At 34.3% G+C, this 27,221-nt stretch overlaps 1 protein-coding gene across 7 annotated transcripts in view; it reads right to left on the bottom strand.

The window, feature by feature from the left end:
* Positions 1 to 27,221, bottom strand: part of LOC109061777 (growth factor receptor-bound protein 14) — an 82,412-nt gene that overhangs the window by 6,585 nt on the left and 48,606 nt on the right. For 5 of the 7 annotated variants that reach the window (XM_042764318.1, XM_042764317.1, XM_042764319.1 and 2 more), the window contains 7 exons: positions 12,586 to 12,742; positions 9,296 to 9,417; positions 7,443 to 7,517; positions 6,275 to 6,412; positions 3,316 to 3,426; positions 2,391 to 2,486; positions 987 to 1,049 (listed from right to left, as the gene is read on the bottom strand). In XM_042764318.1, coding sequence (XP_042620252.1) covers positions 987 to 1,049; positions 2,391 to 2,486; positions 3,316 to 3,426; positions 6,275 to 6,412; positions 7,443 to 7,517; positions 9,296 to 9,417; positions 12,586 to 12,742 — 762 coding nt within the window. Of the gene's footprint in view, positions 1 to 986; positions 1,050 to 2,390; positions 2,487 to 3,315; positions 3,427 to 6,274; positions 6,413 to 7,442; positions 7,518 to 9,295; positions 9,418 to 12,585; positions 12,743 to 14,656; positions 15,101 to 25,559; positions 26,260 to 27,221 lie in introns of those variants that run through there. The other 2 variants (XM_042764321.1, XM_019078867.2) reach the window with 2 other exon arrangements.

The following is a 27,221-nucleotide window of genomic DNA, read 5'->3' as shown; positions in this document are numbered from 1 at the left end:
GTACTTTTGCCTTCTTATTTTCAGAAAAAAAAAAAAAATAAAATAAATATAACATATATTAGTATCTATATTCTATCATCGGATATATATATATATTATAATTTTCCTGTCAGTACAGCAAGATAAGCAAAGATAATCTAGTAGAAAAATCTAATCAAATTTATTACATTTTTTTTTTAACAGCAAAGATAAGCATTGGAGCTAGAATTTCGCGGAGTTATTTTGAGTTGTTTTAATTTATTTGTATTAATTTATTTAGCGGAGATTAAATTAATTGTATTAATTTATTTAAGCAAAATTTTCTTAAAAATAAGATGTCAATTTTTATGCGATAAAGTCCTAAAAATAGATGTTGATTTTATTTTGTTATGTGTTGTATTCTGATGTTCAGAAAATTATTTTCTAATAATTTTGTAATAATATGTTTTGATTTTTTGTTTTTTTTGCTTATAATTTTTTTTCTTGATCTCTGCATTTTTTTATTCATTTCTTGTAACCATTTCCTTCTGTCTTGTATTCACATTGATCAAACCATTTAATCATCATCTGTCAAACATTATTCTATAAGCATGCAGACATTTTGGTCTCGTGTCAGACACTGCTTCATGGTTATTGAATTGACCGAATTGAACACATAGAGTCTTCAATTTACTAATTCATGCATTCATGATGATATTAGGATTTTCTATTTTTTTGTTCAATTAATCAAGAGAAATTTTAAATAAACTTCGTTAAATTTAGTTTACATCTTAAACTTTTAACCTTGAACCTTTTTGAGTCTTTTTAAAACAATTAAAAAGTGCTTTCTAATGAAAAAATATGGTTGACATGGATTTGTTTATTTGAAGTGAAATTGTATTTCAGTGCTGGTTTCCACTGTAGGACTGTAATATGTGTTTATGGTTATTGTGGAACTTCTCGGTGGTTTAAACATTCTGCTGTGCTAAACATACATGACATATAACAGACTAGAGTCTGTGGCTCACCATTGGAGAACTCTTCTGCTTCTGATAGGGCTGGATGAAGTTCTGGTAAAGCTGCATACCATACTGTGAACAAACAAACAAACAAACACACATTACAGCTCTGTTCCACAGCTGCCTTCTGAGGGAGCATCCTAACTGAAATGGAACCTCAAAAGGCTCTGATTTAGAATGATACAAATGACTCTAGTTAAACTTAGGCCCCGTTTACACTAGTGCAATTTCATTTTAAAATGGTGTCTTAGAATTAAAACGATCTGCGTTTACACTGGTGTTTCAGCTGCATTTCAGAAACGATCTCTGTCCACACTACATAACCAAAAACGCATGTCACGCGACCATTCATGCACACTGGGCATGTGAGAGTAGTGTAAACGTCGTAACCGTAGCAAAAGTTATGCGTTTTAAAACTTAAATTCACTAGTGTAGACGGGGCCTAAACTACCAGATAAAAAGGATATTAATTTAAATTAACTACAGTAACTTGGGGAAGTCGTGGCCTAATGGTTAGAGAGTTTGACTCCTAACCCTAAGATTGTGGGTTTGAGTCTCGGGCCGGCAATACCACGACTGAGGTGTCCTTGAGCAAGGCACTGAACCCCCTACTGCTCCCTGGGCGCCGCAGCATAAATGGCTGCCCACTGCTGCAGGTGTGTGTTCACGGTGTGTGTGCACTTTGGATGGGTTAAATGCAGAGCACTAATTCTGAGTATGTCACAACACTCACTTACATTGAAGCTACAGTATTTAATGTAGCCCAAATTTTTTATTTATTTTTTTAAACTTAAAAAAAAATATATATTTTCAGCAAGGACGCATTAGATTGATTAAAAGTGAAAGTAAACACATTAATAATGTTACAAAAAAAATACATTTCAAACAATTTATTTTATTTTGAACGTTCTAATCATCAGAAAACCCTAAAAAAATATTTAAGTTTCCACAAAAATATGTTTTCAACAATGATAATAATCAGGCTCTTGATCAGCAAATCAGCATATTAGAATGATTTCTGAGGGATCATGTGATATTGAAGAGTAATGATGCTGAAAAAAAATTAGCTTTGATCACAGGAATAAGTTACATTTTAAAATAAATTATAATAGAAAACATTTTAAAAAAATCTCATCAACCCTAAACTTTTTAATGGTGGTATACATTTATTCTAAATGCTGCTTCTAAAACTGCATAACACATAGCTGAATGCAAAAAAAAAATATTGGTTCACAAGGACTGAAATGAATTATTCCATTTGTGTGTGTGTTTTTAAGTTGCTTTGTTGTTGCAGTTTATTGTGTCAGGAGTGCATTTTAACAGAGAGCCTCAGACTGATTTCCTCACAGTTGAGGATTCAGCTGTCACTAAGAGAGATGATGGGGACAAACCTCACAGTGAGACCGATCTCACCTTGAAGAGGCGCATGGCTGTAACCCAACATGTCCTGGTTTGCTCATCATCCGCACAGAGCAGCTTCAGGTCACGTGCAGAATTGGACTTGCTTGCCTGGATATAAGCAGACATCTACACTTTAGAGCTCAGTTTTACTTTCAAATAAGATCTTTTATTTTTTTTAATCTTTTTTATTTTATTATCATTTATTGACTTGAATGAACAGTCCTTTAAAATGTTTCTTATTCTTATTTTTTTCTTTTTGATTCATCCGTTTTTTTATTAATTAATTTAAACAATCTATTTTTATTTTTTGTTTTTTTTTATGCCTTGTGTGCATTTTTATGATCACTATTTTTTAATCATTTTTTATGTTAAGTGCATTAAATTAATATTGTGTATGAAATAGGCCATATACATAAACTTACTTTGTCTTGTCTAATATTTTTCATGATGCTAAAGTGTATAATTATAAGCTTCTTAAAAGCTTTTCTAAAGTTTCAATTGTCTTGTTTCACTGTCTTAAGTAACAAAAGCAATATTTCATGTTTATTTATTCATTTACTTGGTATCCATATACAGTACAGTCATGCTCCAGAAACCAGATAGATTTAACTAATACAATACAATACGTAGATTTTACAATACATTTTTCTAATATTCCCTCTGTCACACGTCAGAGCAGAGATCCATGTTTTAACACTAAAGAAACATTACAAAGTTCACGAAAGATAAGGAGCCAGACAGATTGTTTGATGGCAGTTTTATAGAACCCACAATAAACAATAAATCTGAGAGATAATAAGACTTTATTATATCATAAAACCACTGATAACACTGACCTCGACTGCTGCAATTGTGTATAATCCAATATTACAGTGAGATCATTTATAAAGCATGATTTGAAGACAGAAAGTGACTGAAAGTCTCTGCACTGAATTACCTTCACACAGAAGCCGTAGTCTGTCGGGGCGCCGTAAACTTTTTTAGCAGATAATAACGTGTAGACGTCACTGTCACCGAACTCTGCAATGAACTGCAAGTGTCTGGGTTCCTTTAGAAAAGAGAAGATAATAATAATAATTCATTGTTAAAATAGGAATTACACATCCAAAACAAACTTAACTGCTATTTATTCCGAAATTATCCATTAAACTGACAAGCAAACTATCTACAAAACAAATAAATAAAAGAAAAAAAAATTATAAATTAAATTGACTGGTATTTATTATGTAATTATCCATTAAACTGATAAAAAGTTATAGAAATGTTATAGTTTTTATAATGTTATATATTTTATTATAATAATTATTATTTAAAATGAATTTTTAATTTAATATGTTTGTGATGGTTGTTATTTTTTGTGTTTTTGTTGATAAAGTGTTATTTGATTATTTGATGGATTTATTTCAAAAAGAACATTATAAATGTTTTCACTGTCACTTTTGATTAATGTGTCCTTGTTAAACTTCAAAAAGTCATCAATCAAACCAGTCAAAGGTGTGAGTGTATATGTTAGAGGCGCGTGCGTTCGCATTCCATCACAGTGTGAAGTTCCAGCGGTAAGATGCTGTAGCAAGGAATAAATCCAAACATGTGAGACATGAATGGCATCTGACAGAGCGACACGTGTGGAATTTGTAATATAATATAGAGAAGAGAATGTGTGACCGATCACAGACTCCTAGAGACAAGAGGCTTGGCCTGTGCACATGAGGAGGGATTGGGAATATATATATATATATATATATATATATATATATATATATATATATATATATATATATATAAACTATCAGTCAGGCTGTGTTTCCTGCAGCAGTTTGTTGAAATTCAATTCACTTTGTCTCAGCGGCTGCACTACTGCTGCTCATTTACACTCTCACATGCTTTCAAATTGCTTATCAAAAGTACATGAGTGTCTAAAGTGGATTTGAAAAACATTTTTCTCAGTATTGAACCTCATAGAATTTGTTATTTTACATGTTTGAAGTCTTTCCCAGAATTTAAATCAATGCCGCAAGCTCTACGGAGACTAAGGCTGCTGGCTTCAGTTACACTGAGGCTGTAATATGCATATCCATGGTGAGAGATAGCATGGAAACGTGTTACAACGGCAGGAGCTTTATCTCAGCAACACTGCTAGTGAGGCAGGCCAAAAGAAAAAGTGAGAGAGAGACAGAGAAAGAAAAGAAAGAAAAAAACACAAAGCCAGGCTTTGTCTCAACTTTATAAGCCTCACCTGTCTCGTTTCCAAACTGACAGAGACAGACTAGTAAGGTGTGGACTCACAAACTGGCACAACTCTTTCCACCTTTGACACTAAAATATAACCAGAAAAATTAAACCAGGAAAAAAAAAAAAATGCAGAATCTGGTCTGAATGCTTGGCTGAAGTAAATCACTCAGGTGTTACTTCAATACTCCTACATTTATGTTTTAATTCATTTTGAATACAATATGTACAAATCACACACTTTATGTCACATTTAAAACATACTGGAAAAAAAAAAATTCACAATTTCACAATGCCATAAACATTTCAAATGTTTACTAAACTAAACTGTGTGAAAATGAATTATACAGATGTAAATTATTATTTGACTGTGTATAATAAATGAATAAAATAATTAAAAATATATAAATAAAATAATATACAAAATCAATTAAACAAAATTTAATTATTATTTTAACAAATTATGACTGTCCCACAGTTGTGGCATCATTTCCATCATGACCAAAAATTTGGTTCCTATTTTTATTTATTTATTTATTATTTATTTTCACTGACGTTGTCAGTGAAAAGCTTGAGATAATATTAAATATTAGTTGTGAAAATTTTATAAAATATAATTTCCAATCAAGATGCTATTTTGCCAAATTTAGCAATGAAAATAATTAGTTGTGTGCATTATTATTATTATTATTATTATTATAAATAATAATATTAATAATTATTATTTTTAATTTTACAATAAAACAATTATAGATTATAATAGAAAACAACAGAAACAAATCTTAATGGTCCTTATTTTCTTGAAGCATTTTCTATCGAATTTCAATTTAACATTGTTGATATTCTTATTTTCATGTGGAGCAGCATGTGCAAGTATAATTGAAATTTTGCAAAAATTACATAATGAAAACTACAGTGTGCATTTAAGATACATAAAACACCAGCTATGAAACTTAGATAATTCCAACATATAATTCCAAAAATGTCTTAAATGTAATTTATATAACTGTATGTTATCAAACTACATACATAATTTAAGATAGAATTCTCCTCTGATGCATATACAGTATTTCCAGTGTTTGTGGACACATTAAATAAAGTAATGAGTGTATGAAGTGTATATAGTGTTTTATGAGTTTATCTTGTAAAAGTGGCCATAGAAACAGCCTGATATCAGGAAGTGGAGAGCGAGTTCCTCTTATGTCCTGAACAAAAGCACTATTGTTGTAAACAGAACAGAAAAAGGGAAAGTAAAAGAGCGAGGGCAGTGCAGGTTGGCACAGTAGTGTGCGAGTACACAGTTCACCTGTTGTGTGACTTTGAAGGGTTCAGCTCTTGGCATACCAGGAGTGTTACACAAAATCTGGTTCTACCAGTTTGACTAAGTAAGCTCCATAAAGCTGCACTGTTATATCTGACTATATCCCATCTAGTGACAAGGCTGCATCAGATAAGAGTCCGAACCTCAGCACCTGAATGAACCTGTGAAAATCTCGCAACTCAAGATACATTTCAGACATGCAGCTCACATTTAAGGGATTCTTATAGTAAGAGCAAGTGGTATTGTGAACAATTAAAGCTAATCCCTGCAGACTCTGTGGCATTGAGAGCAGAGGTGGAGAGTTTTAGTGAGTAACTGCGAGCAGAACGTGACGATCTCAACCCACCTTTGATGTGCCCTTGTTGGAGAAGTACAGTCCTGATCTTCGTAACACAAAGTAGAACTTCTTCCAGGATTTCCTGCCGTGCTCTTTGGCGTGAAGGAATCCGTGAATCTCAGGACAAGAGCTGGAACTGAGAAAGGTCTGCAGAAGGAACATAACACACAACACACTAAAACGCTCTATCCATCTCAGTCTTTAACCAATTAAAGATGAACAATGTCAAAAACATATTTTACTTTATTTTTTTTAAAGTAAAAAAATACAGTAAACAGACAATTATTATTATTAATATCATTAATATTATATTTTAATTATATATATTTTTAGAGTTAACTAAAACATTTGTATTCATTCCTTGAAATAAAATTAAGTTTAAAGGGATACTCCACCCCAAAATGAAAATTTTGTCATTAATCACTTACCCCCATGTTGTTCCAAACCCGTACAAGCTCCGTTTAGATATTTTGGATGAAAACCGGAGGCTTGAGACTGTCCCATAGACTGCCAAGTAAATAACAGTGTCAAGGTCCATAAAAGGTATGAAAGTCATCATCAGAATACTCCATCTGACATCAGACGTGCAATCTGGGTTATATGAAGAAATGGGAACACTTTTTGTAAGTGAAGAAAACAAAAATAACAACTTTATTCAATAATTCCTTTGTCAGCGGTCTCCTCTGTGTCTCTCCATATCACCGTATGCTGTGTATGCTCTTCTGTATCATCCGCGCCACAAGGAAGTGCTGTTTCTATGTGTATTTATCTTTGATTTGAAATAAAACAGTGCATCCTTGTGGCGTGGATGACACAGATATGGAGAGACACAGAGGAGACCATTGACAAAGGAATTATTAAATAAAGTTTTCTTCGCTTACAAAAAGTGTTCCCGTCACTTCATATAACCCAGATTGCACGTCTGATGGCAGATGGAGTATTCTGATGATGACTTTCATACCTTTTATGGACCTTGACACTTTTATTTATTTGGCAGTGTTTTTTACTTTGTAGTGTATGGGGGTTTTTATAGAATATATGTTTTATTGTGTTATGTATTTGATTGGAGCTTTTACGGGTTTGGAACGACATGGGGGTAAGTGATTAATGACAAAATTTTCATTTTGGGGTGGAGTATCCCTTTAATAATATAACAGCATAAGATGAAGGTCGTCACCTGTATAAGTTGTGAGTGGTTCATGATTCCATTGCTTTCACTGGATACAGACACCATGTGCTCAGGGAAAAAGTCCTGCAATGACCCACAGCACAATTGTTTTCAACATAATCAGAAATGTTTCTTGAGCAGCAAATCAGCATATTAGAATGATTTCTGAAGAATAATGTGACACTGAAGACTGGCGTAATGATGCTGAAAATTCAGCTTTGATCATTTTCCAAGATGTCCTACTGCACCTTTAACTAACATTAACAAAAATAAATAAATACTGTAATAAATGTATTGTTCGTCATTTGTTCCTGTTAGTAAATACATTAATTATCATTAACTAATAGGACCTTATTGTAAAGAATATATAGTACAATATAACATCCAAGTAAAAGATATAACACCAACATGTCAGAAAAAATAAATAAATAAAAAAACAGAATCACTGAGTTTGAAAAAGGATCACCCCTTGTGTCAATATTTTGTTGAAGCACCTTTTGCTTTAATTACAGCCTTTAGTCTGTTGGGATTTGTCTCTGTCTCTACTAAGTTTGCACATCTAGACTTTGCCAATATTTGCCCACTCTTCTTTGCAGAACTGCTCAAGTTCAGTTCAATTTGATGATGACCGTTTGTGGACTGCAGTCTTCAAGTCATTCCACAGATTTTCAGGGGGTTTAAGTCTGGGCTCTGACGAGGCCATGCAAGGACATTCATCTTTTTCTTCTATATACTGTATATAATTAAATTTTAGTCTCATCTGCCTCAGAATCTTCAAGATGTGTTTTGAAGCTCAGTCTGACTGCATGTGGCCTTTCTTGAGGAGTGGCTATTTTCTTGCAACCCTCCCATACAAGCCACGTGTAGAATCTGTGATATTGTTGTCACATGCACACAATGATCACGCTTTCTCATGAATTCCTGCAGCTGCTTCAGAGTTGCTGTCGGCCTCTTGGTCGCCTCTCTGACCAGTTTCCTCCGGCTCTTTCATTCAATTTGAAACAACGTCCTGATCCTGGGAGGCTCTGTGTCGTACTAAATAACTTCAACTTCTTAATAACAGATTTCACTGATAAAGCCTTTGAAATGTTTTTGTATCCATCTCCTGACTTGTGCCTGTCCACAGCTTTATCCCGGAGATCTTTTGACAGTGCCTTGCCACCCAGAGTTGGTTGTTTGCTTCAGTTGCACTAGCAAGGACTTAATCGCTCCAGGAAAGCTCTTTTCATGCTGAGCTGATCAAAGTGAGCACAACTGATCCCAGCTGAAACTCAACTGGCTTTGTGTGCCATTGAGAAGGTGATTAGCTACACCTGATTGAGTCCACAAGCCATTTTTAGGAGGGGGTGATCCTTTTTTCCAACTCAGTGATTATGGTTTTTTATTTATTATATATTTCACTTGGATGTTATAAGTTGCAGCGAGCAAATACAGATGGATAAAACAAAAACCGTGTCAGTCATATATATATATATATATATAAACTCATTTATTTTTGTTTTTTTTTATATAGAAAGAGGTATACTTTACATCTTAGACACAATTTCATCTATTTGACACCTATTCCAAGAAAATCTGTCAGGTGTTTGGAGCATTTTATATTTACTATAAAAGAAACCACTTAAAGGCCCTTAAATCTGGTATTAGGATCTGTGACCTTGAAAAGTTAGTGATCTGTACTTTATTATTTAGGCATTACCTTGAATTCTTAACCAGTACAATTAAAGAGCCCTATTGTGTGCCTCTGTTTCAAACTTTAATGACCTTGAACAGGTAACCCTGGATGTTAGGTTAAACCTCAGAAAATCAATTATACATTAGCATGGCAGCATGTGTCATGATACACACACACACGCACTTACAAGAGGCTTCTTGAAGAACTCGTATTTGGCATAATTCTTCCTGAAGTACAGACAGCACTGTGAGTCCATTCCCCAGCCTGCCTGAACCTCCATAACTGACTCATGGTCTTCTATTGTTCTCTCTGGAAATCACAAACAAGAGTTAGTCTGGTACATGCTTATGAATTTATGAACCATACATGTGCACTAAAGGACATTATGTGCATTCAAGAACATAAAGTGAAATATGTAACCTATTTGACTAACGTGAGGTGATTAAAAGTGGATATTTAACAAGAAAAAAATGTAGGTTGGGACTTTGTAACGTGAACAGTAAAGTATTAGATTTTGATAAAAGTTTATGAAGACAAAGAGAGGATGCATTAAATTGCTGAAAAGTAACAGTAAAGACACTTAGAATTTTACAAAAGTCTATTTGTTTGAATTTCTATTTCAAATCAATGCTGTTCTTTTGAACTTTCTACTCATCAAAGAATCCTGAAAGAAAGTATCGCAGTTTCCACAAAAAATATGAAGCAGCACAATTGTTTTCAGCATTGATAACATAAATGCTTGATAATGAATGATTTCTGAAGGATCACGTGACACTGAAGACTGGAGTAATGATGCTGAAAATTAAACTTTAATCACAGGAATAAATTACATTTTAAAATATATTACAGTAGAAAACATAACATTTCACAATATTACATTTTTCCCCTGTATCTTTGATCAAATACATAAATGTAGCCTTGGTGAGCAAGATACTTTTATAGTGTTAATGTTTTCCAAGTTATGTACTGCAGCAACTTCTATCTAACATGTTTATTAATTAAACACGGCTTATCCAATCAGAGTTTAATAGTATGAGATTTCAATGTTCTCGTTGGTTTCCAGCTCTGAGTTTTACCATCCTACTGCACCGCGGGCTTGACAGATTAATTATTAACAATTTTTTTTTTTTTTTCAAAAATTATGCCTTGATTATGAGCAACCTTCAATAGTAATGAGAGTGATGTGTGGGGGAGCTTGTTATTCCACTTTATCATTAAATATTATTCAGCTCCTGCAACCCTAAATGCATGTTTGATGACTGAATGGAAAGCATCTGTTTAGAAGCAGCCATCTGGAAGAGTCTGACTACTGTTATCTCATACTAATTAATTCCCACAGCGTTACTGCAGTGAACGGACAGATCTTCACTGCAATACTGCAATAATGCTGTTTGCACTGGCTATGACCAAACGTCATCTCCATGCTGTTGATGATCTCTCTTCAATTCATGGTTCCATTTGCATCTCAATATTGTCAGCCTTTCGAAAACATTCAATATATGTCAGTATTTATGTATTTGATGATATTTAGAATATATGTAAATATTTATATAATGGTTTAAAAGACAATCATTTCAAGTTAACCATCATTTTAGTCATAAAAAGTATCATAGTCAAAGCTGCAATTTTATATATCATTTTTCCTTCGTATATTGCTGCTAGAAAGTCTTTGTTAATAACTGAATGACAACAAAATGTATCAACTCTGTGTCTCAGTGTTTTCATATCACTGAGATACAATAGTGTTTCTTTATATTTTAAATGACATTTTATTTTCATATTTTCTGCTTTCATGCTAATTTTTGTTAAAGTTGAATAATTTTGTTTTGGCATTTTTAAAAATATGTATAAAATATATATATAATATATATATATATATATATATATATATATATATATATATATATATATATATATATATATATATATATGTGTATGTTTGTTATTTCAGTACTTTACTAAATGTTTAATTACTAAACTAAATGTTGTCAAGTAACAAAAATGTGTTTTTATGGTTGTAGTTTTAATTTTAAGACGTTAGAGATATCAAAGTAGGAATATCCCACATCTGATCTAATTAACAGTCATTTTAGTTAAACAATTTAAGCAATAAAAAGTACATTACAAATGTCCACCTACTTCTACCAACTTAAAAATGTAGGTTGCTTTAATCAAAATAATCAGTTAATCAAACTGACTGTAGTTAATTAGATTAAACTGACTTTAAAAATCAAGCTGAATCTTGAAAAACTTAAAGAATGTTGAAATAAGATAAGATAAATTTATGGAAAAAACATACTGTCATGACTTATTGATCATGTCATTGTTTACAGTGAAAAAGTCAAAGTTCTTTAGAAATTTTAAAATAAAAAAATAAAATAAAACGATCAAAGTAGGAATAGTCTGATTTTAAACTGAACACAGCAGAATCAGATGGCTGCATCTTTAAGAAACCTAATGGATCAATAAAAAGCGAATGACAATCATTTTAATAGTAAAACTGATATAACATTCATAATCAAAAACAAATTCCCTGGTTTCACTCATTAGGGAATAGCGTGTTTCAAGATCCCAGTTTGGGCTGTTCTGAATGGAGATCTTGCCAGTGTTCACACTATCACTGAAACTACAATGACACGGGTTACCAAGAAGATAATAATAAATAATGCAGGTGGAGTGTTTAACCCCAGGACTAGAACGTGAGCAGATGAAAACCAGTTTGCACAGCATTTGAATCAGTTCTGATCTAGCTGGAACTATAAGACTAACTGACTCAGGATTGAATCATTCAGACTAGTTTTGTGAACTGGATCAACTGATTTATTGAAAAGATTCAACTTGAACAAATAATCCATGAATCAGACACCACTACTGTCTTAATGAAAGTTACTGTTATAAAAGAATATATATATATATATATATATATTTGATAAAAAAAAACTTAAAAACTTGAAAAATGAAAAACTTAAACTTAGAGAACTTGGGTTTAATAAATGAAAATTAGAACTGTTGCCTTGGCAACTACCTGAAATAAATAAGGTTTAAGTTCAAGTATTACAATCACTAAAAATAAAAAATAAAAATCAATTCAAATAGAAATGAATATAACAATGAAGGAATAAACAACGAGAAAAGTACAGCATACAGCAAAATTTCTAAAAATGTAAATTGAAGATATAAAAATAAAAAATGATTCAAAATATTAATACTGAAATATTTTTTTTAGTATATAATAATACTAAAATAACACTGGGGCGGATGTCAAAATTTTAAAAGAAAAGCATGCTTCAGAAAACTTACAGCGTACATAAGAACATTAACAATACTGCTTCTTTAGAATTTACATCCTCCTAATAATAATCAGTTTAAATTGATTATTAAATATTTTCATATGCTCTTTATGTTTGACTGTATTGTATTCGGTGACAGTGCATCCATTTGTTGTGGTTTTTAGCTGCATTTTTTTTACTTGCTTACCGATACTTAGATGTGGAATCTGCTCAAACAGGGTCCAGCTGTGGTCATCAATGCAGTGGTTCTTCAGGATGAACAGCTGGCATATGTCCCGGGCGGTGATGTCACTGGGCACCTCCACTGCACGGCTGGTGTTGTCTTCACTGTACACTTTGATTACCTGCAACACAGTTAGAAATAAATGAAACCAGAAAGAGGCTTTGGCTGCATTCAGAACTGAATACTAACAGACTGCTTGCTTACTATCTAACTAAATACATACAAACATAAATACATTAATAAAGTTGATAAAGTTTTCTAAATATTTTTGAAAGGAATTCTCTGCTGCTGACCAAGGCTGCATTTATTTGTTTTTTAAAAAAATGTTTTCTATTTGAATATATTTTAAAATGTAATTTATTCCTGAATTTTCAGCAACATTACTCCAGTCTTCAGTGTCACATGATCCTTCAAAAATAATTCTAATTCTTTAATGAATAGAAAGTTCAAAAGAACAGCATGTAATTTAAATACAAATGGTTTGTGACATAAATGTGCCATATCAATCTTTTAAAACGGTACCGGTGCCTAAACAGTGCCTGAACTGATACTTAAAAAAAGGGCTACAAAAAAACTATGTATAACATTAAAGAACATTAAAAATATTTAAAATAAACCCATAGCATGCACACGCTCCTTGGATGCTCTCATTTCCCAAGTTGTGCTTCCCTTACTCTAAGGCTAATAAATGTATTTCACGATCTGGGTCATTATTTAATACAAAACCATTATTTAATACAAAATCTCTGTCAATCAATCTGATATTTAGTTATAATGAGTGCGGTCTGTCACTGTCTTTAATCAGCTCTGTGAATGACTGTATGCTCATTCTTTATAAAGTAGCAACAATGTCCTTTGTAAAGTACAATACTGTGCAAAAGTCTAAGGCACATTAGTATTTTCACCCCAAAAAAGTGTTTTAAGCCAGTTATTTATATCTTTTGCTGTAGTGTGTCAGTAGGAAATATCAGTTGCATTTCCAAACATTCATTTTGCCATTAATTTTAATAATAATCTAGTGAGATTTTTGAATGCACAAGCAGTCTGACAACAGCCGGTGCTCCACACAGAGATTTGATCTCACCATCATCGAATCTGTCTGTGATTACATGAAGAAACAGATGAAACTGAGACAAACTAAATCCAGAAGAAATGTAGCAATGTCTTCAAGACATTTTAAGAAACCTGCCTCCAAAGCTACAGTACTGTGAGAAGTTTTAGGCACTTGTGTAAATATGCTGTGACGTAAGGATGCTTTCAAAAATATTTTCATAGATGGATTTTATTTATCAGTTAACTTCTATTAACTAAATCAAATCAATATTTGGTGTGACCAACCTTTGCATTTAAAACGGCTTTTGTCCAGGTACACTTGCACATTGTTTTTCAGGTAGCTTTGCAGGAAGGTTTCTTCAAGTGTCTTGGATATTCTAACTATCTATCGATAAAAACACCTTGTCAAATCAGAAGGTCAAATCAAGCGCACTGCATTTTGGGTTACAGTACCCGACATATACTGTTGTATACTGAACATTTTAGCATATCTAGTACTGTAGGTCAGAAAAAAATCACATATTATGCATAGTATACTGCATACTGCAGCAACAGTAAGAGCAGAATGCTACTATGCTTTTTTAAACACAATCACATTTTTACATGCAAATGAAGAAGCAAGTTTATTGGTCACACTGCCATTATATCAGATACAGTGACACTCCTTTACTGTCCTATGAGAACTAAATTTCACTTCATGTCCTATATACAGTATGCAACAACCCGTTCATTCAAGTGCAGACCGCCTGTGCTGCAGAAGAAGTCATGAATGTTGCCTTTCATGAGCGCTTAAGTTCCCTGCTACACCTCATATGCAGAAAACCTACAGGCTGGAGATCTCAATATCATCTCCCAAACCTTGTTTTAAGGCTGTTAGAGTTTCATTTATTAGCTCAAAGCAGAGCAGCCAACAGATCGCATCGATTTCACATGCACACATACAAGAAAAGCACACATAAATTGGTATTTCAAAGCAACTTACCCCTGTACTAGGCGGCAGGCAGGGTTGTGATTTGGGACAAGCTCGGGAGCTTATATAGGGCTGAGTGCACAGCATTTCTCAAGAGTTGAGTGAACATAAAACATAAACGCAAGTATCTGCCGGGGAGCAGCGAGCTTCCTCTCTCTCTGTCTCTCTGTCTGCAGCCGAGCTCAAATGAGGTAATTAGAGAGAGCAGCTCAGTGCAGCCTCCGCTGCTGCATGTCACCATGGTTCTGTCCAATCACCTGCCACTGTTTACACGGCGGGGGTGAGTCCCGCTCGTCTGCCCCCCGCACACACACACCGGAGGGGGAGGGAGGCAGAAAAGTCAAAAGATTTGCCCCACCTACCTATTCACACAGTCTTGACAGGCCCCTGCCCTTCGCATAAATCCTAGCAAGCAATTAGAAAACCGCTGGCTGAATGCAAGAGCCGAAGGGTCAACCCGGACCGAAAGGTGAAGGGCGAGAGAGAGCGAGTAAGTGAGTGTCACTTTTGATATGCAGTATATGTTCATGTCCTCACCATGTATGTCATGAAATCATATTCATTTGTTCAATTTACAATCACAACATTACAGGTACAGTGCATACAAAAAGAAATTATGTAATTATTTACTCACCTCTGTGTCATTTCAAACCTGTATGCTGTTGAAGAAATTTCTCCCCCTTTGTTGTGGTGTTATTTTAGTATTATTTATATAGTAGGCTAATAATATCTATTACTATACTGAATTAGCTTAAATTTTGACATGTTCAGTTTTCAATTGATTTTAGTTTTAGTAATTTTGCAATGTACGTTTGTCTTTTTTTCTATTTAGCTTTACTTTTATTTTTTAGTTTTACTTGTAATTTTGGTACAAAATAAAGTCAAATTTTTGTAAATTTTTTTCACATGAATCTATTTATATTTTACTTTATTTCAGTTACCGAAAACAATTTCTAATGGTTTAAGGTTTGCTTAATAACAAAACAGTTGCTGTAGCTCTTAGTTAAGATAAGTTTAGATTAAAAAAAAATAAATGCATGTATTGCAAAAAAAGAGGATTTGAGAGTTGCAGCAGAGGAGAAGATTTTCAGTAATTAATTTCAGTATTATTTAAAATTGAGTCTTTTTGTCACTCGTCTTCAGAAGACTTGGAATAAAGCACACAAGCCACATTTTAAGGTGCTCCTTTGTCTTTTTTGGAGTACCAATCAATGCAGAGCTGCAGAAAAACAAAACAAAACAAACAAAAAAAAAACCCAGCATACAGGTTTGGATCGACATGAGGGTAAATAAATAATGACAGAACTGGAGGTACACTAAACACAGGGATTCATTTTTACCTTTCCCCACATTCCATTCTGTCAGTCTTTTGTAAAAATCATTTTAACTAACAAACGCCAGTTCCTAAATGACATCATTTCCCAAGAAATGACATCATTCTGGTGGGAAAACAACAGCACAGACATCAATAAGCCACTCCACCCTGTCTGATCAAATTATACAAATCAGCTTGATAATATCAAAATGTCAGAAGGTAGGTAAAAGCTTTAGCTCTTAATGAGCATTCTGATAATTTTCTTGTCATTGTGTAAACAATATATTTTTATCGAAATTCTTCCTTAAATTACAAGACAAGCATATCAATTTCTTCAAAGTTACAGAGTTAAAAGGGTCTGCAGAGCAGGAATGACCCTGTAAGAGTGTGTGTGAAAAGCAGACTGCTAGGGAGGACACTTTCAAAGAGGAAAAGGAGGTCAGTGCTCCCCAGCAGGGCCGGGGTTAGCAAGCCTTTCAGCCAATCACAGCCTCCCACAGTGACATCATCTCCAAATGAGGTAAACGATTCACTGTTTAATCAGTAAGAGAGACCTACAAGACACAAAAAAGACAAAGGAGGAGGAAAACCCCTCACTAGGACCGGCTCTATAAATCTTCATGACAAGCATTCACCAGACCTAACCTGTTAAAGTCACAAGGTAGTAAAATGAGCAGGATTCTCACTGCTCCCTTATCAGAGTAAATAAACAGTCCTAAAAGGTATAATAAATGGTAAAGTTAAAGAGTGGCCGGAACAGTGCGTTACAAGAGGAAATGTGATATTTAAATACACTGGATAAATCTGCTGGATATTTGAAAAGAAACTCAAACTTAAAGGAACGAATTTAAAGGAATAGTTCACCCAAAAATTTACATTTGCTAAGAATTTACTCAACCTTAGGCCATCCGAGATGTAGATGAGTTTGTTTCTTCATCAGAACAGATTTAGAGAAATGTAGCATTGCATTTGCTCAGCAATGGATCCTTTGCAGTGAATGGGTGCCGTCAGAATGAGAGTCCAAACAGCTGACAAAAACATCACAATAATCCAGAGGTAATCCACACCACTCCAGTCCATCAGTTAACATCTTGTGAAGCGAAACAAATCTATCATTAAGATGTTTTTACCTTCAAACCGTCGCTTCTGTCCAAAATACCAGTCCATAATCCAGAATGACTGAAAATCCACCAACATATATGTTGAGAACTGTTTAGGATGGTTTTTCGCTTGTAAACAGTGGTTCATTTGTGCAGATTTCTCTCCTGAATACAGACAAGATGACTTTTTCCACTCAAGAAAGCATTATTATAGTTTATGTATTTTAGCCGTAAATAATGGTTTGAAGTTAAAAACATCTTAATGATGGATTTGTTTCTTACAAGCAAGCAGCTTTTCACATCATAAGATGTTAACTAATGGACTGGAGTGATGCGGATTACTTGTGATGTTTTTATCAGCTGTTTGGACTCTCATTCTGACGGCACCCATTCACTGCAGAGGATCCATTGGTGAGCAAGAGATGCAATGCTACATTTCTCCAAATCTGATCACATGAAGAAACTCATCTATATTTTGGATAATTTTTTTGGGTATACCTTTAAATGGACTACAAAAAAAAAAACACTTTTTTAGCAATGTCCCTGTCCCACAAAAATGTGCTCAGATCTCAAAATGTTCTTAGTCTCGGTTCACTTTCCATTCATCTAGTATGTTATTTTAATTTTCATTGTCAGGGATCATGGACTCACATGGCTAAGGTGAGTATATTCGATAAAACCAAAGCAGATGAATAGTGAAGACAGCCCAGATCTTTTGATCACCGAGCTATTGACTCTGTCTCCTCTCTTACAGGTCTTTCCAGATTGCACAAGGGAAACAGGAATCCAAGAAGGAAAGAGAATATCATACATGTAAGTAGCGACTCACAGGCCAGTCAGGCAGCCCTGGGTACTGACCAGACAAGGCAAGGCATGTGTCTGTGGTGCTGGCTTTTATGAAGAGTTGATGAGGCTGATGGCAGACGGGTGTGGTTATTGTGAAGTGTGCGCAGGTGATAGTCAGGGAGGATTGTGGGAAATGTAGTGTGCAGGGGTGACTGGTGATCTTGACAATTATATTCACAATAATATTATAATAACACAGAACACATTATAAACAAGTCACACCACAGACTCAAAGTTGTGAAAAAATGAACTTCTTGAACTCCTTTTAACTTGACTCAAGTGCTAGACAATGCAAAAGATGCAAGACATGAGTGCAGCATTCGAAGATGTCCATCTAATGCATGTTTACATTAAAAACAATGGAAAAGCAGCACCATAGAATTCAAAAATGTGTTCTGTGTGGACTGTGGGAGTCATTTTTGATGTTAAAGTGAACTCTTTTCACACTCCCTCCCAAAATGACCTGTTTGGTTTGCTTTAAAAAGGTCTGCATTCATTCACTGTAAAAGCATGTGAACTATCAATCTCATGACATAAGGTATGTAGTAGATTGTGTACAACATGTTTTCAGGACAGTTTTGATCATTTAGAGACCTTAGAAATTTACATTTTAAATATGATGCAACCTTACCTGGGAAGTCTGCGTTTCCTCCTAGCAATTATGAAGGAGGAGTGAGGTGGTTCATGTGCTCTTAACTCATAAATATTGTGACACAACTAAAGACAGCACGAGACTCACTGGCTCAAGGACGGGAACATAAAGACCGGTTCACCAACCTTGAACTGCTCTTCCACAGCTGCAGCAATTTCAGGAACACAGCGCTTCACATCTACCTCGTGTTCCTTCCATCCACCATCCAACCATGCCAGTTTATCTTATTAGTATCAGTTAATTCATACATTTACTAATGTTTTCTCTTCCGATTTACAGGTAAATATATTTGATTTTCACTATACTCATGTATATACATACATGAAATATTAGATATAAAATCACTTCAACATACTAAATATATTTGGTGAGGACAAAAGTTCAGCAAAAAATGGCATTCAGCTTTCACGATATATGAATAATTGGTCAATGCACTTTAAGGTTATTATAGTTAAATGTAGGGTAGGCGGTTTTGGAGAGCCTATCAATAGCATGCTAGCTTTGAAAGCATAAAATCTCACCCTCCCTGCAAATCACTCTCCAAAGCCACACCTCCTCTAAAACACATGACCGCACACAGGCAGACCAGAGGCTAACCAGCGACACGATGAGAGACGACGTTGGTGGAGGATTGAATGCAACGCTGGCAGATTAGCTCATGTCTCATTCAATGGTGAGAAAACATTACAGTACAAAGTGCATAATATTACAATAATAACACCTTCCATTCTCGCTCGGTCTGCAGTAGCGTAATGGAATGAGCTGATGATGGATCACGTCAGGTGTGCAAATACATACATTGACAGGCAGGCAGGACAGCCTACTGTAATGTTCGGACCGAAGATTTTGATGAGACAAACAATTTATGGTCCTACACCTTCCACAGACAATATAAATACATATAAATACATTTAGAGCACTTAACTTAGTGATTGCTATCGTCATGTGAACAAGCTGTGTGTAAACCAGCATAACAAAAAATTTTTTTGAACTAAATCACTTACCCTGCCTAACTAAAACCATAAAAAAGGATTAGTTTATTTTATTTCAGCTAGTTGCCTAGGCAACATTTCTTATTTTCATTTACTTAAATTTTATGCACTAAAATAACTAAAACTGACATATTGACGAAATGACAAAAAATACTACAACTACTAAAAAAAGACAAAAACAAAAAATGAAATGACTAAAAATGTAACTAAACTTAAATAGAAACAAATTAAAATAAAATAATTTATATTAAAATAAAAACGATATAGATACTAAAATAACACTGATGTATATAGTATGCAACAAGGTGTGTTGACACTGGTTTGCAGTGACAAAAGTACCAGAAATCATGTCAGTCATTTTCTTTTGAGAGTTTGCTATTAGGGCAACATGAGTTTCAATCTTTGAAAATGCGACAAAGTTGAGCAGAGTTCAAATTTATGCAAATGAGCTGCATGATTTTTTACCGTACATTTCTGCCATATGGACAATGCTACTCCTAAATATAATGTAGAAACTTTAATTTTCTACAAAGCTGTTTTGCAACAATTTGTATCGTGAAAAGCACTATACAAATAAATGTGAATTGAATTGAGAATTTAAGAGAGAGTGTTTCAAAGGCAACAAGATACACAAAGTCACTGAGTAAAGTGTCTATATACAGCCATCCCGACTCCAACCAATCAGACCTCAAGATCCCGTCAACATGCCACTGTAACCAATGACAAATATAAAAATGAAATATTGAAAAGTCTTTAAATAAAGGGTAATCTCAGTCATGGTATGTAAAGTGTTCACGTACATTTGTCTGGTTTAAAGAACAAGACAAAATGAAAATTTGATGGAAATGTACTTACCCTCAGGCCATACAGGATGTAGATGAGTTTGTTTCTTCATGGGAACAGATTTGGAGAAATGCAGCATTGCATCACTTGCTCACTAATGGATCCTCTGCAGTGAATGGGTGCCATCAGAATGAGAGTCCAAACAGCTGATAAAAACATCACAATAATCCACAAGTAATCCACACCACTCCAGTCCAGTCCATCAATTAACATCTTGTGAAGCCAAAATCTGTGTGCTTGTAAGAAACAAGTCCATTAAGATGTTTTTATCTTCAAAATGTTGCTTCTGGCCAAAATACCAGTTCATAATCCATAACAATACTTCCTCCAGTGAAAATGTTCATCCCCTGTTGTCCTCTTACAACAAAATCTACCAACATTATATGTTTAGAACTGTTTTGGACTGTTTTTGCTTGAGAACGGTGGTTGATCTGTGCATATTTCTCTCCTGAGAATTTTTAAAGTATTTTAGCAGTAAATAGTCTTACTGAATTTGTTTCTTACAAACATGCAGCCTTTCACGTAACAAAACATTAACTGATGGACTGGAGTCTTGTGGATTATAGCCATGTTTTTATCAGCTGTTTGGACTCTCATTCTGACGGCACCCATTCACTGCAGAGGATCCATTGCTGAGCAAGTGATGTAATGCTACATTTCTCCAAATCTGTTCCAATGAAGAAACAAACATCCTGAGGACAATTTTCAGCAAATTTCCACTATTCCTTTAATAGACATTGAATTGTACAGCATCAACATTTGGACAACATCTAAAACTTAAAGGGGTCATATGACGTTGCTAAAAAGAACATTATGTTGTGTATTTGGTGTAATGCAATGTGTTTATGCGGTTTAAGGTTCAAAAAACATTATTTTCCACATACTGTACATTATTGTTTCTCCTCTATGCCCTGCCTTCCTGAAACGCGCCCATTTTTACAAAGCTCATCGTTCTGAAAAGCAAGGTGTTCTCTGATTGGCCAGATATCCAATGCATTGTGATTGGCCGAATACCTAAAGTATGTGACGGAAATGTTACCATACTGTGATGCTGTGTCCCAGCGCGACAACACAAAACCAATAAAACCAATAACAAACGAGCCAATTGTTGCATTAGTGGGGACATAATTGCGGATTATAATGACTTATATTGTCTTTTTACATGTTCTGTTGTGTATTGACATAAAACCATTTGTCTGCATTTGTGATCGGATTTAAATATGAAAACATATTTACAGGTTGTGAGTCAGAACAGCCGGCATTGTAGGTTCAGGAAACAGTCCTCTGTTAAATGCATTGCACACACACAAATATTTGGTTTGAACTGTTCTGGAACAGTGTTGTAAATACAACTTAACAACTGATTTCTAGCTGTGCCCCCTTTCGAAAGCCAAACAAAGTAGTTTCGCATTCACAATGAAACACACAGCGTCTCCACAACATGGCAGCGGCAACAATACTACAGCTAGAATAAAAGTTACGTCTTCTTTCTTTGCGTGAACATTTGGGCAGCGTTATGCAAATCTTCCCAGTGACGTAGACATGTGGGGGCATGTTTAAATGAGTTGTTTTAGGAGGGCGTGGACGAGTCTTAACTTTTATAAAAAATATCTCTTTGGGTTTGTGACTTTAGTCTTTGCAACTTTAGGGATCTTATCTATTCATGAACAGCTTGTAACACTCCAAAGAAAAAGGAAAACTTGAAATCACATCATATGACCCCTTTAAACCCTTTAAGGTGGTTAAAATTTTGAGGAGTTAAAATGTAAACCCTTTAATTTGTGCTAGAAGTGCATTTACATACAAATCCCTAAGTAACATACTTGGCAAGTATCATGTGAACTACCAAACTATTCCCTTCCACAATCATGCATATGAAGACTTTCAGAGAGCTGCTCACAACATGTTAATAAACCTCCAGCATTGTGTTTGACCTTTCCTCAGCTCTCGCACAAATGTCATTTTATTATCACAGCTTTTCCAAGAGCCCTTCCAGACAAGTTTTTACACAAGCTGTCAGATTTGCAGTATTTAGGGCAGCACACTACAGTCAGGCCATTGTTTAACTCATCTCAGTGGGGTATTAGCCTGTCTGACTGAGTGCCGACAGTACGTCTTTTGGCAGCGGATACGGTGATGACAACAGTGATGAGGAGATCAGAATTCCCTGCCAGTGACATTTACAGGTGTTTAGAATGCCTAGAACGCTGCTCTATATTTCACATGCAAAAGAGAAATGATTTGTGTTCATATAAAACAAGCTATTATCTGCAATAAGCTGGATCTGCTTCCAAAAGTGATTTGCTGGAGAATGTTGCCGCACAGACACTACAGTTGCATCGCAATAAATTAGAATGTCATGGAAAAGTTAATTTATTTCAGTAATTCAACTCAAATTGTGAAACTTGTGTATTAAATAAATTAAATGCACACAGACTGAAGTAGTTTAAGTCTTTGGTTCTTTTAATTGTGATGATTTTGGCTCACATTTAACAAAACCCACCAATTCACTATTTCAACAAATTAGAATACTTTATAAGACCAATAAAAAAATTTTAATAAATAAATAAAACACATTTTTAGTGAATTATTGGCCTTCTTGAAAGTATGTTCATTTACTGTACATGTACTCAATACTTGGTAGGGGTCCCTTTTGCTTTAATCACTGCCTCAATTTGGCGTGGCATGGAGGTGATCAGTTTGTGGCACTGCTGAGGTGGTATGGAAGCCCAGGTTTCTTTTGACAGTGGCATTTAGCTCATCTGCATTTTCTGGTCTCTTGTTTCTCATTTTCCTCTTGACAATACTCCATAGATTCTCTATGGGGTTCAGGTCTGGTGAGTTTGCTGGCCAGTCAAGCACACCAACACCATGGTCATTTAACCAACTTTTGGTGCTTTTGGCAGTGTGGCCAGGTGCCAAATCCTGCTGGAAAATTAAATCAGCATCTTCAAAAAGTTGGTCAGCAGAAGGAAGCATGAAGTGCTCCAAAATTTCTTGGTAAACGGGTGCAGTGACTTTGGTTTTCAAAAAACCCAATGGACCAACACCAGCAGATGACATTGCACCCCAAATCAACACAGACTGTGGAAACTTAACACTGGACTTCAAGCAACTTCACCCTTCCTCCGACTCTAGGACCTTGGTTTCCAAATGAAATACAAAACTTGCTCTCATCTGAAAAGAGGACTTTGGGCCACTGGGCAACAGTCCAGTTCTTCTTCTCCTTAACCCAGGTAAGATGCCTCTGATGTTGTCTGTGGTTCAGGAGTGGCTTAACAACTGTAGCCAAATTCCTTGACACATCTGTGTGTGGTGGCTCTTGATGCCTTGACCCCAGCTTCAGTCCATTCCTTGTGAAGTTCACTCAAATTCTTGAATCGATTTTGCTTGACAATCCTCATAAGGGCTGCGGTTGTTTTCTCGGTTGGTTGTGCATCTTTTTCTTCCACACTTTTTCCTTCCACTCAACTTTCTGTTAACATGCTTGGATACAGCACTCTGTGAACAGCCAGCTTCTTTGGCAATGAATGTTTGTAGCTTACCCTCCTTGTGAATGGTGTCAGTGATTGTATTTTCGTCAACTGTCAGTTCAGCAGTCTTCCCCATGATTGTGTAGCCTAGTGAACCAAACTGAGAGACCATTTTGAAGGCTCAGGAAACATTTGCAGGTGTTTTAAGTTGATTAGCTGATTGGCATGTCACCATATTCTAATTTGTTGAGATAGTGAATTGGTGGGTTTTTTGTTAAATGTGAGCCTAAATCATCACAATTAAAAGAACCAAAGACTTAAACTACTTCAGTCTGTGTGCATTGAATTGATTTAATACACAAGTTTCACAATTTGAGTTGAATTACTGAAATAAATGAACTTTTCCATGACATTCTAATTTATTGAGATGCACCTGTATGATAGACAGCAAATGCTTTGTAAATAAATGCAACGTAATCAAAAAACAAGTCTGAATAACTGAATGAATTAGAAGGGGAGATACATGACCGGTCAAAAGTTTGGACACACCTGCTCGTTCTTTATTATGAACGTTTTCCACATATTATAACAATATTAAAGTCGTCAAAACTGTGAAATATCCAGTATTGAAAAATGGGAATTAGGTAGTGACCAAAACATAATACAATGAAACATCTTCCTATCTGAGCTGCTTCTTTGTATAGATTCAACCTTTACACAAGCTGTACATTCTTCAATCAACTTTATGATCTCAATATATTAAATATATAAAATAAATAAATAATAAAAAACAACTTTTGATATAACCATATTTATTCATTTTTTAAACAATAATATTATTAATTACATTTCTATTATATATAAAATAAAATTATATTATATATTACATAAATATAATTGTATAATATCTAAAAATATAATTATATAATGCAATAAATGGTAAACAAATGATGGACAATAATATTATTAGTACTATTTATTGTACATACAAATTATTTATATCACTTACAAATAAAATATTGTTAGGTAAACATTTTTTTTACCTAAGATGTTAGGTAAAAAAAAAAAATGTATAGCCTGAATGCACTGTAAGTCGCTTTGGATAAAAGCATCTGCTAAATAAGTAATAAATGTAAATGTAAATGTAAATGTAAATGTAAATATAATATAACATATATATATATATATATATATATATATATATATATATATATATATATATATATATATATACATATTCTATAAATACATAAAATATATTATATTTTATTATTATATTATATTATTATTATATTATATATTATATTATATTATATTATATTATATTATATTATATTATATTAAAATAAATTTCATTTACTTTTGAACAAAATGAGGAAGAAATACTTTCAAATGTTTCCGAACTTTTCACTTATAGTGTTCACCTAGTTATATGCAACAGGAAATTATCACTGACGGTCAGATGACCAACTGAGATTTTGCTTTGCTTTATTCCCCCTTCAGAGCTCCAGTGAGGAGGAAATAAAGCCAGAAAAGAGACAAAACGTTGCTCTATAACTGCAATTTGCAGTCGCACAACTGAAAAAATATGCAGTGTGTTAATGTTCAACCTAGTCAAAACTCTCTAAAACCTCTCCCATAACCAATATATGTAATGTTTCTGTAAAAAACACATAAATATTAAACGTTCATACCCTTTTCGGCAGGCAGAGAGGCGTGATAGTGGGCAATGTGACTCTTCTGGCATGGAAATTCATACTGTTGTCCTCAGCGCGGATCTCTTCTATACACTCTGATCTTCAGATCTGCCGTTTTTCTCTGAGTGACGTTTGTTGTTAATTAACAGCTGTAGCCGAGAAGTTAGCGAACGTTAATGTCTGCTCATTTAAATCTATGATAAGACTCTGCAGTCTGTCTTCCTTCCAGGGACGACGTCCGTGTGAGACTCGGCGTGAGATGTGTCCTCCTCTAGACTCATCCTTCTGTGGCCTTGGGAACTCGATCAGTGTTTTTTTTCCCTGCAGAAAAAGCTCCCTATTCTAATAAAAACTGCTGATAAAATAGCCGCTTAAAGAAGTATAGTTAGAACATCAGGGAGGTCAGGGAAAAGCTAACATTATCTCACGGCAAACCCTTAGACTTCCCTCGAAAAGTGAATGATGTGACCTGTACTGCAGACCGTCTCCCATTAAAGAGCTGAGGACGGCAAAAACTATTTTTGGCTTTGCGAATATTTAGTTATTTGGTCACATTACAACCCTAGTGTTGTAGGGTTAACCGAGGGCCTTCAGGGCACCACGCTTTTAGAGCGCAGAAATCCCCCGCTGAGAGGACGCATTGATTCACACTCCTAATCAGACGCCAAACACAACTTCTTTCACATGAATATCCTCATCAGCACATGGAATTTAGTTCTTTCTGTGAACTAAATTTTGATAAACTGATTTCATGACACAGGTCAAATTTAGATCCAGATCAAAGTACAGCAAACAAACTAGCAATTGGAGCTAATTTGAAAGAGTAGTAAGTAAGTAATTAAATAAATGAGAATCTATTTAAAACAACTGGAGCTCATTTGAAAGACTAGTAAATCATTTGAAAGACTAGTAAATCTGGAGGAATAAATAAGATTTATTTATTTGTTTGTTTATTTAGTTAGTTGCTTAGTTACTAACTAGTCTTTCAAATTAGTTCCAATTGTTTTAAATAGATTCTCATTTATTTAATTACTTACTACTCTTTCAAATTAGCTCCAATTGCTAGTTTGGCTACTTTGAAAGACTAATAAATAAATAAATACATGGGAATCAAATTAAAACAACTGGAGCTAATTTGAAAGGCTAGTAAGTAACTAAACAACTAACTAAACAAATAATTAAAACTACTTAGGCTACTTTGAAAGACTAATAAATAAATAAATTAATTAATGGTAATCAAATTAAAACAATGGGAGCTAATTTAACAGACTAGTAAATTAGTAAGTAAATGAATGAATAAATGAGAATCTAATTAAAACAACTTGAGCTCATTTGAAATACTAGTAAATACCATCTGACCATACCAATAAATACCATACCAATATGAGTGATACCATCTTTGTTATGGAATACACGTGTGTTGGTTCACGTTGACTTTACAATTTTAACGTAGCCTAGCGTAGTGAGTGAGTGAGTGAGTGACTGTTCAGGATCGGGGGTAAAATATCTATTGTTAATTTCAGTATGACTATAAAGGTCATGCAAAATAATATTCAAACTTAGATTAGACACTTAACATTGAATATAACACATAATCATTACCTGAGATTATCACTGACATAGTTTGTATTTTTTTCCAGCCGCGACATTGCTGTAAAC

The sequence above is a fragment of the Cyprinus carpio genome, chromosome A9 (assembly GCF_018340385.1).
Source record: "Cyprinus carpio isolate SPL01 chromosome A9, ASM1834038v1, whole genome shotgun sequence".
Classification (NCBI taxonomy): Eukaryota; Metazoa; Chordata; class Actinopteri; order Cypriniformes; family Cyprinidae; genus Cyprinus; species Cyprinus carpio.
This window is presented reverse-complemented; position numbering and strand designations above follow the sequence as displayed.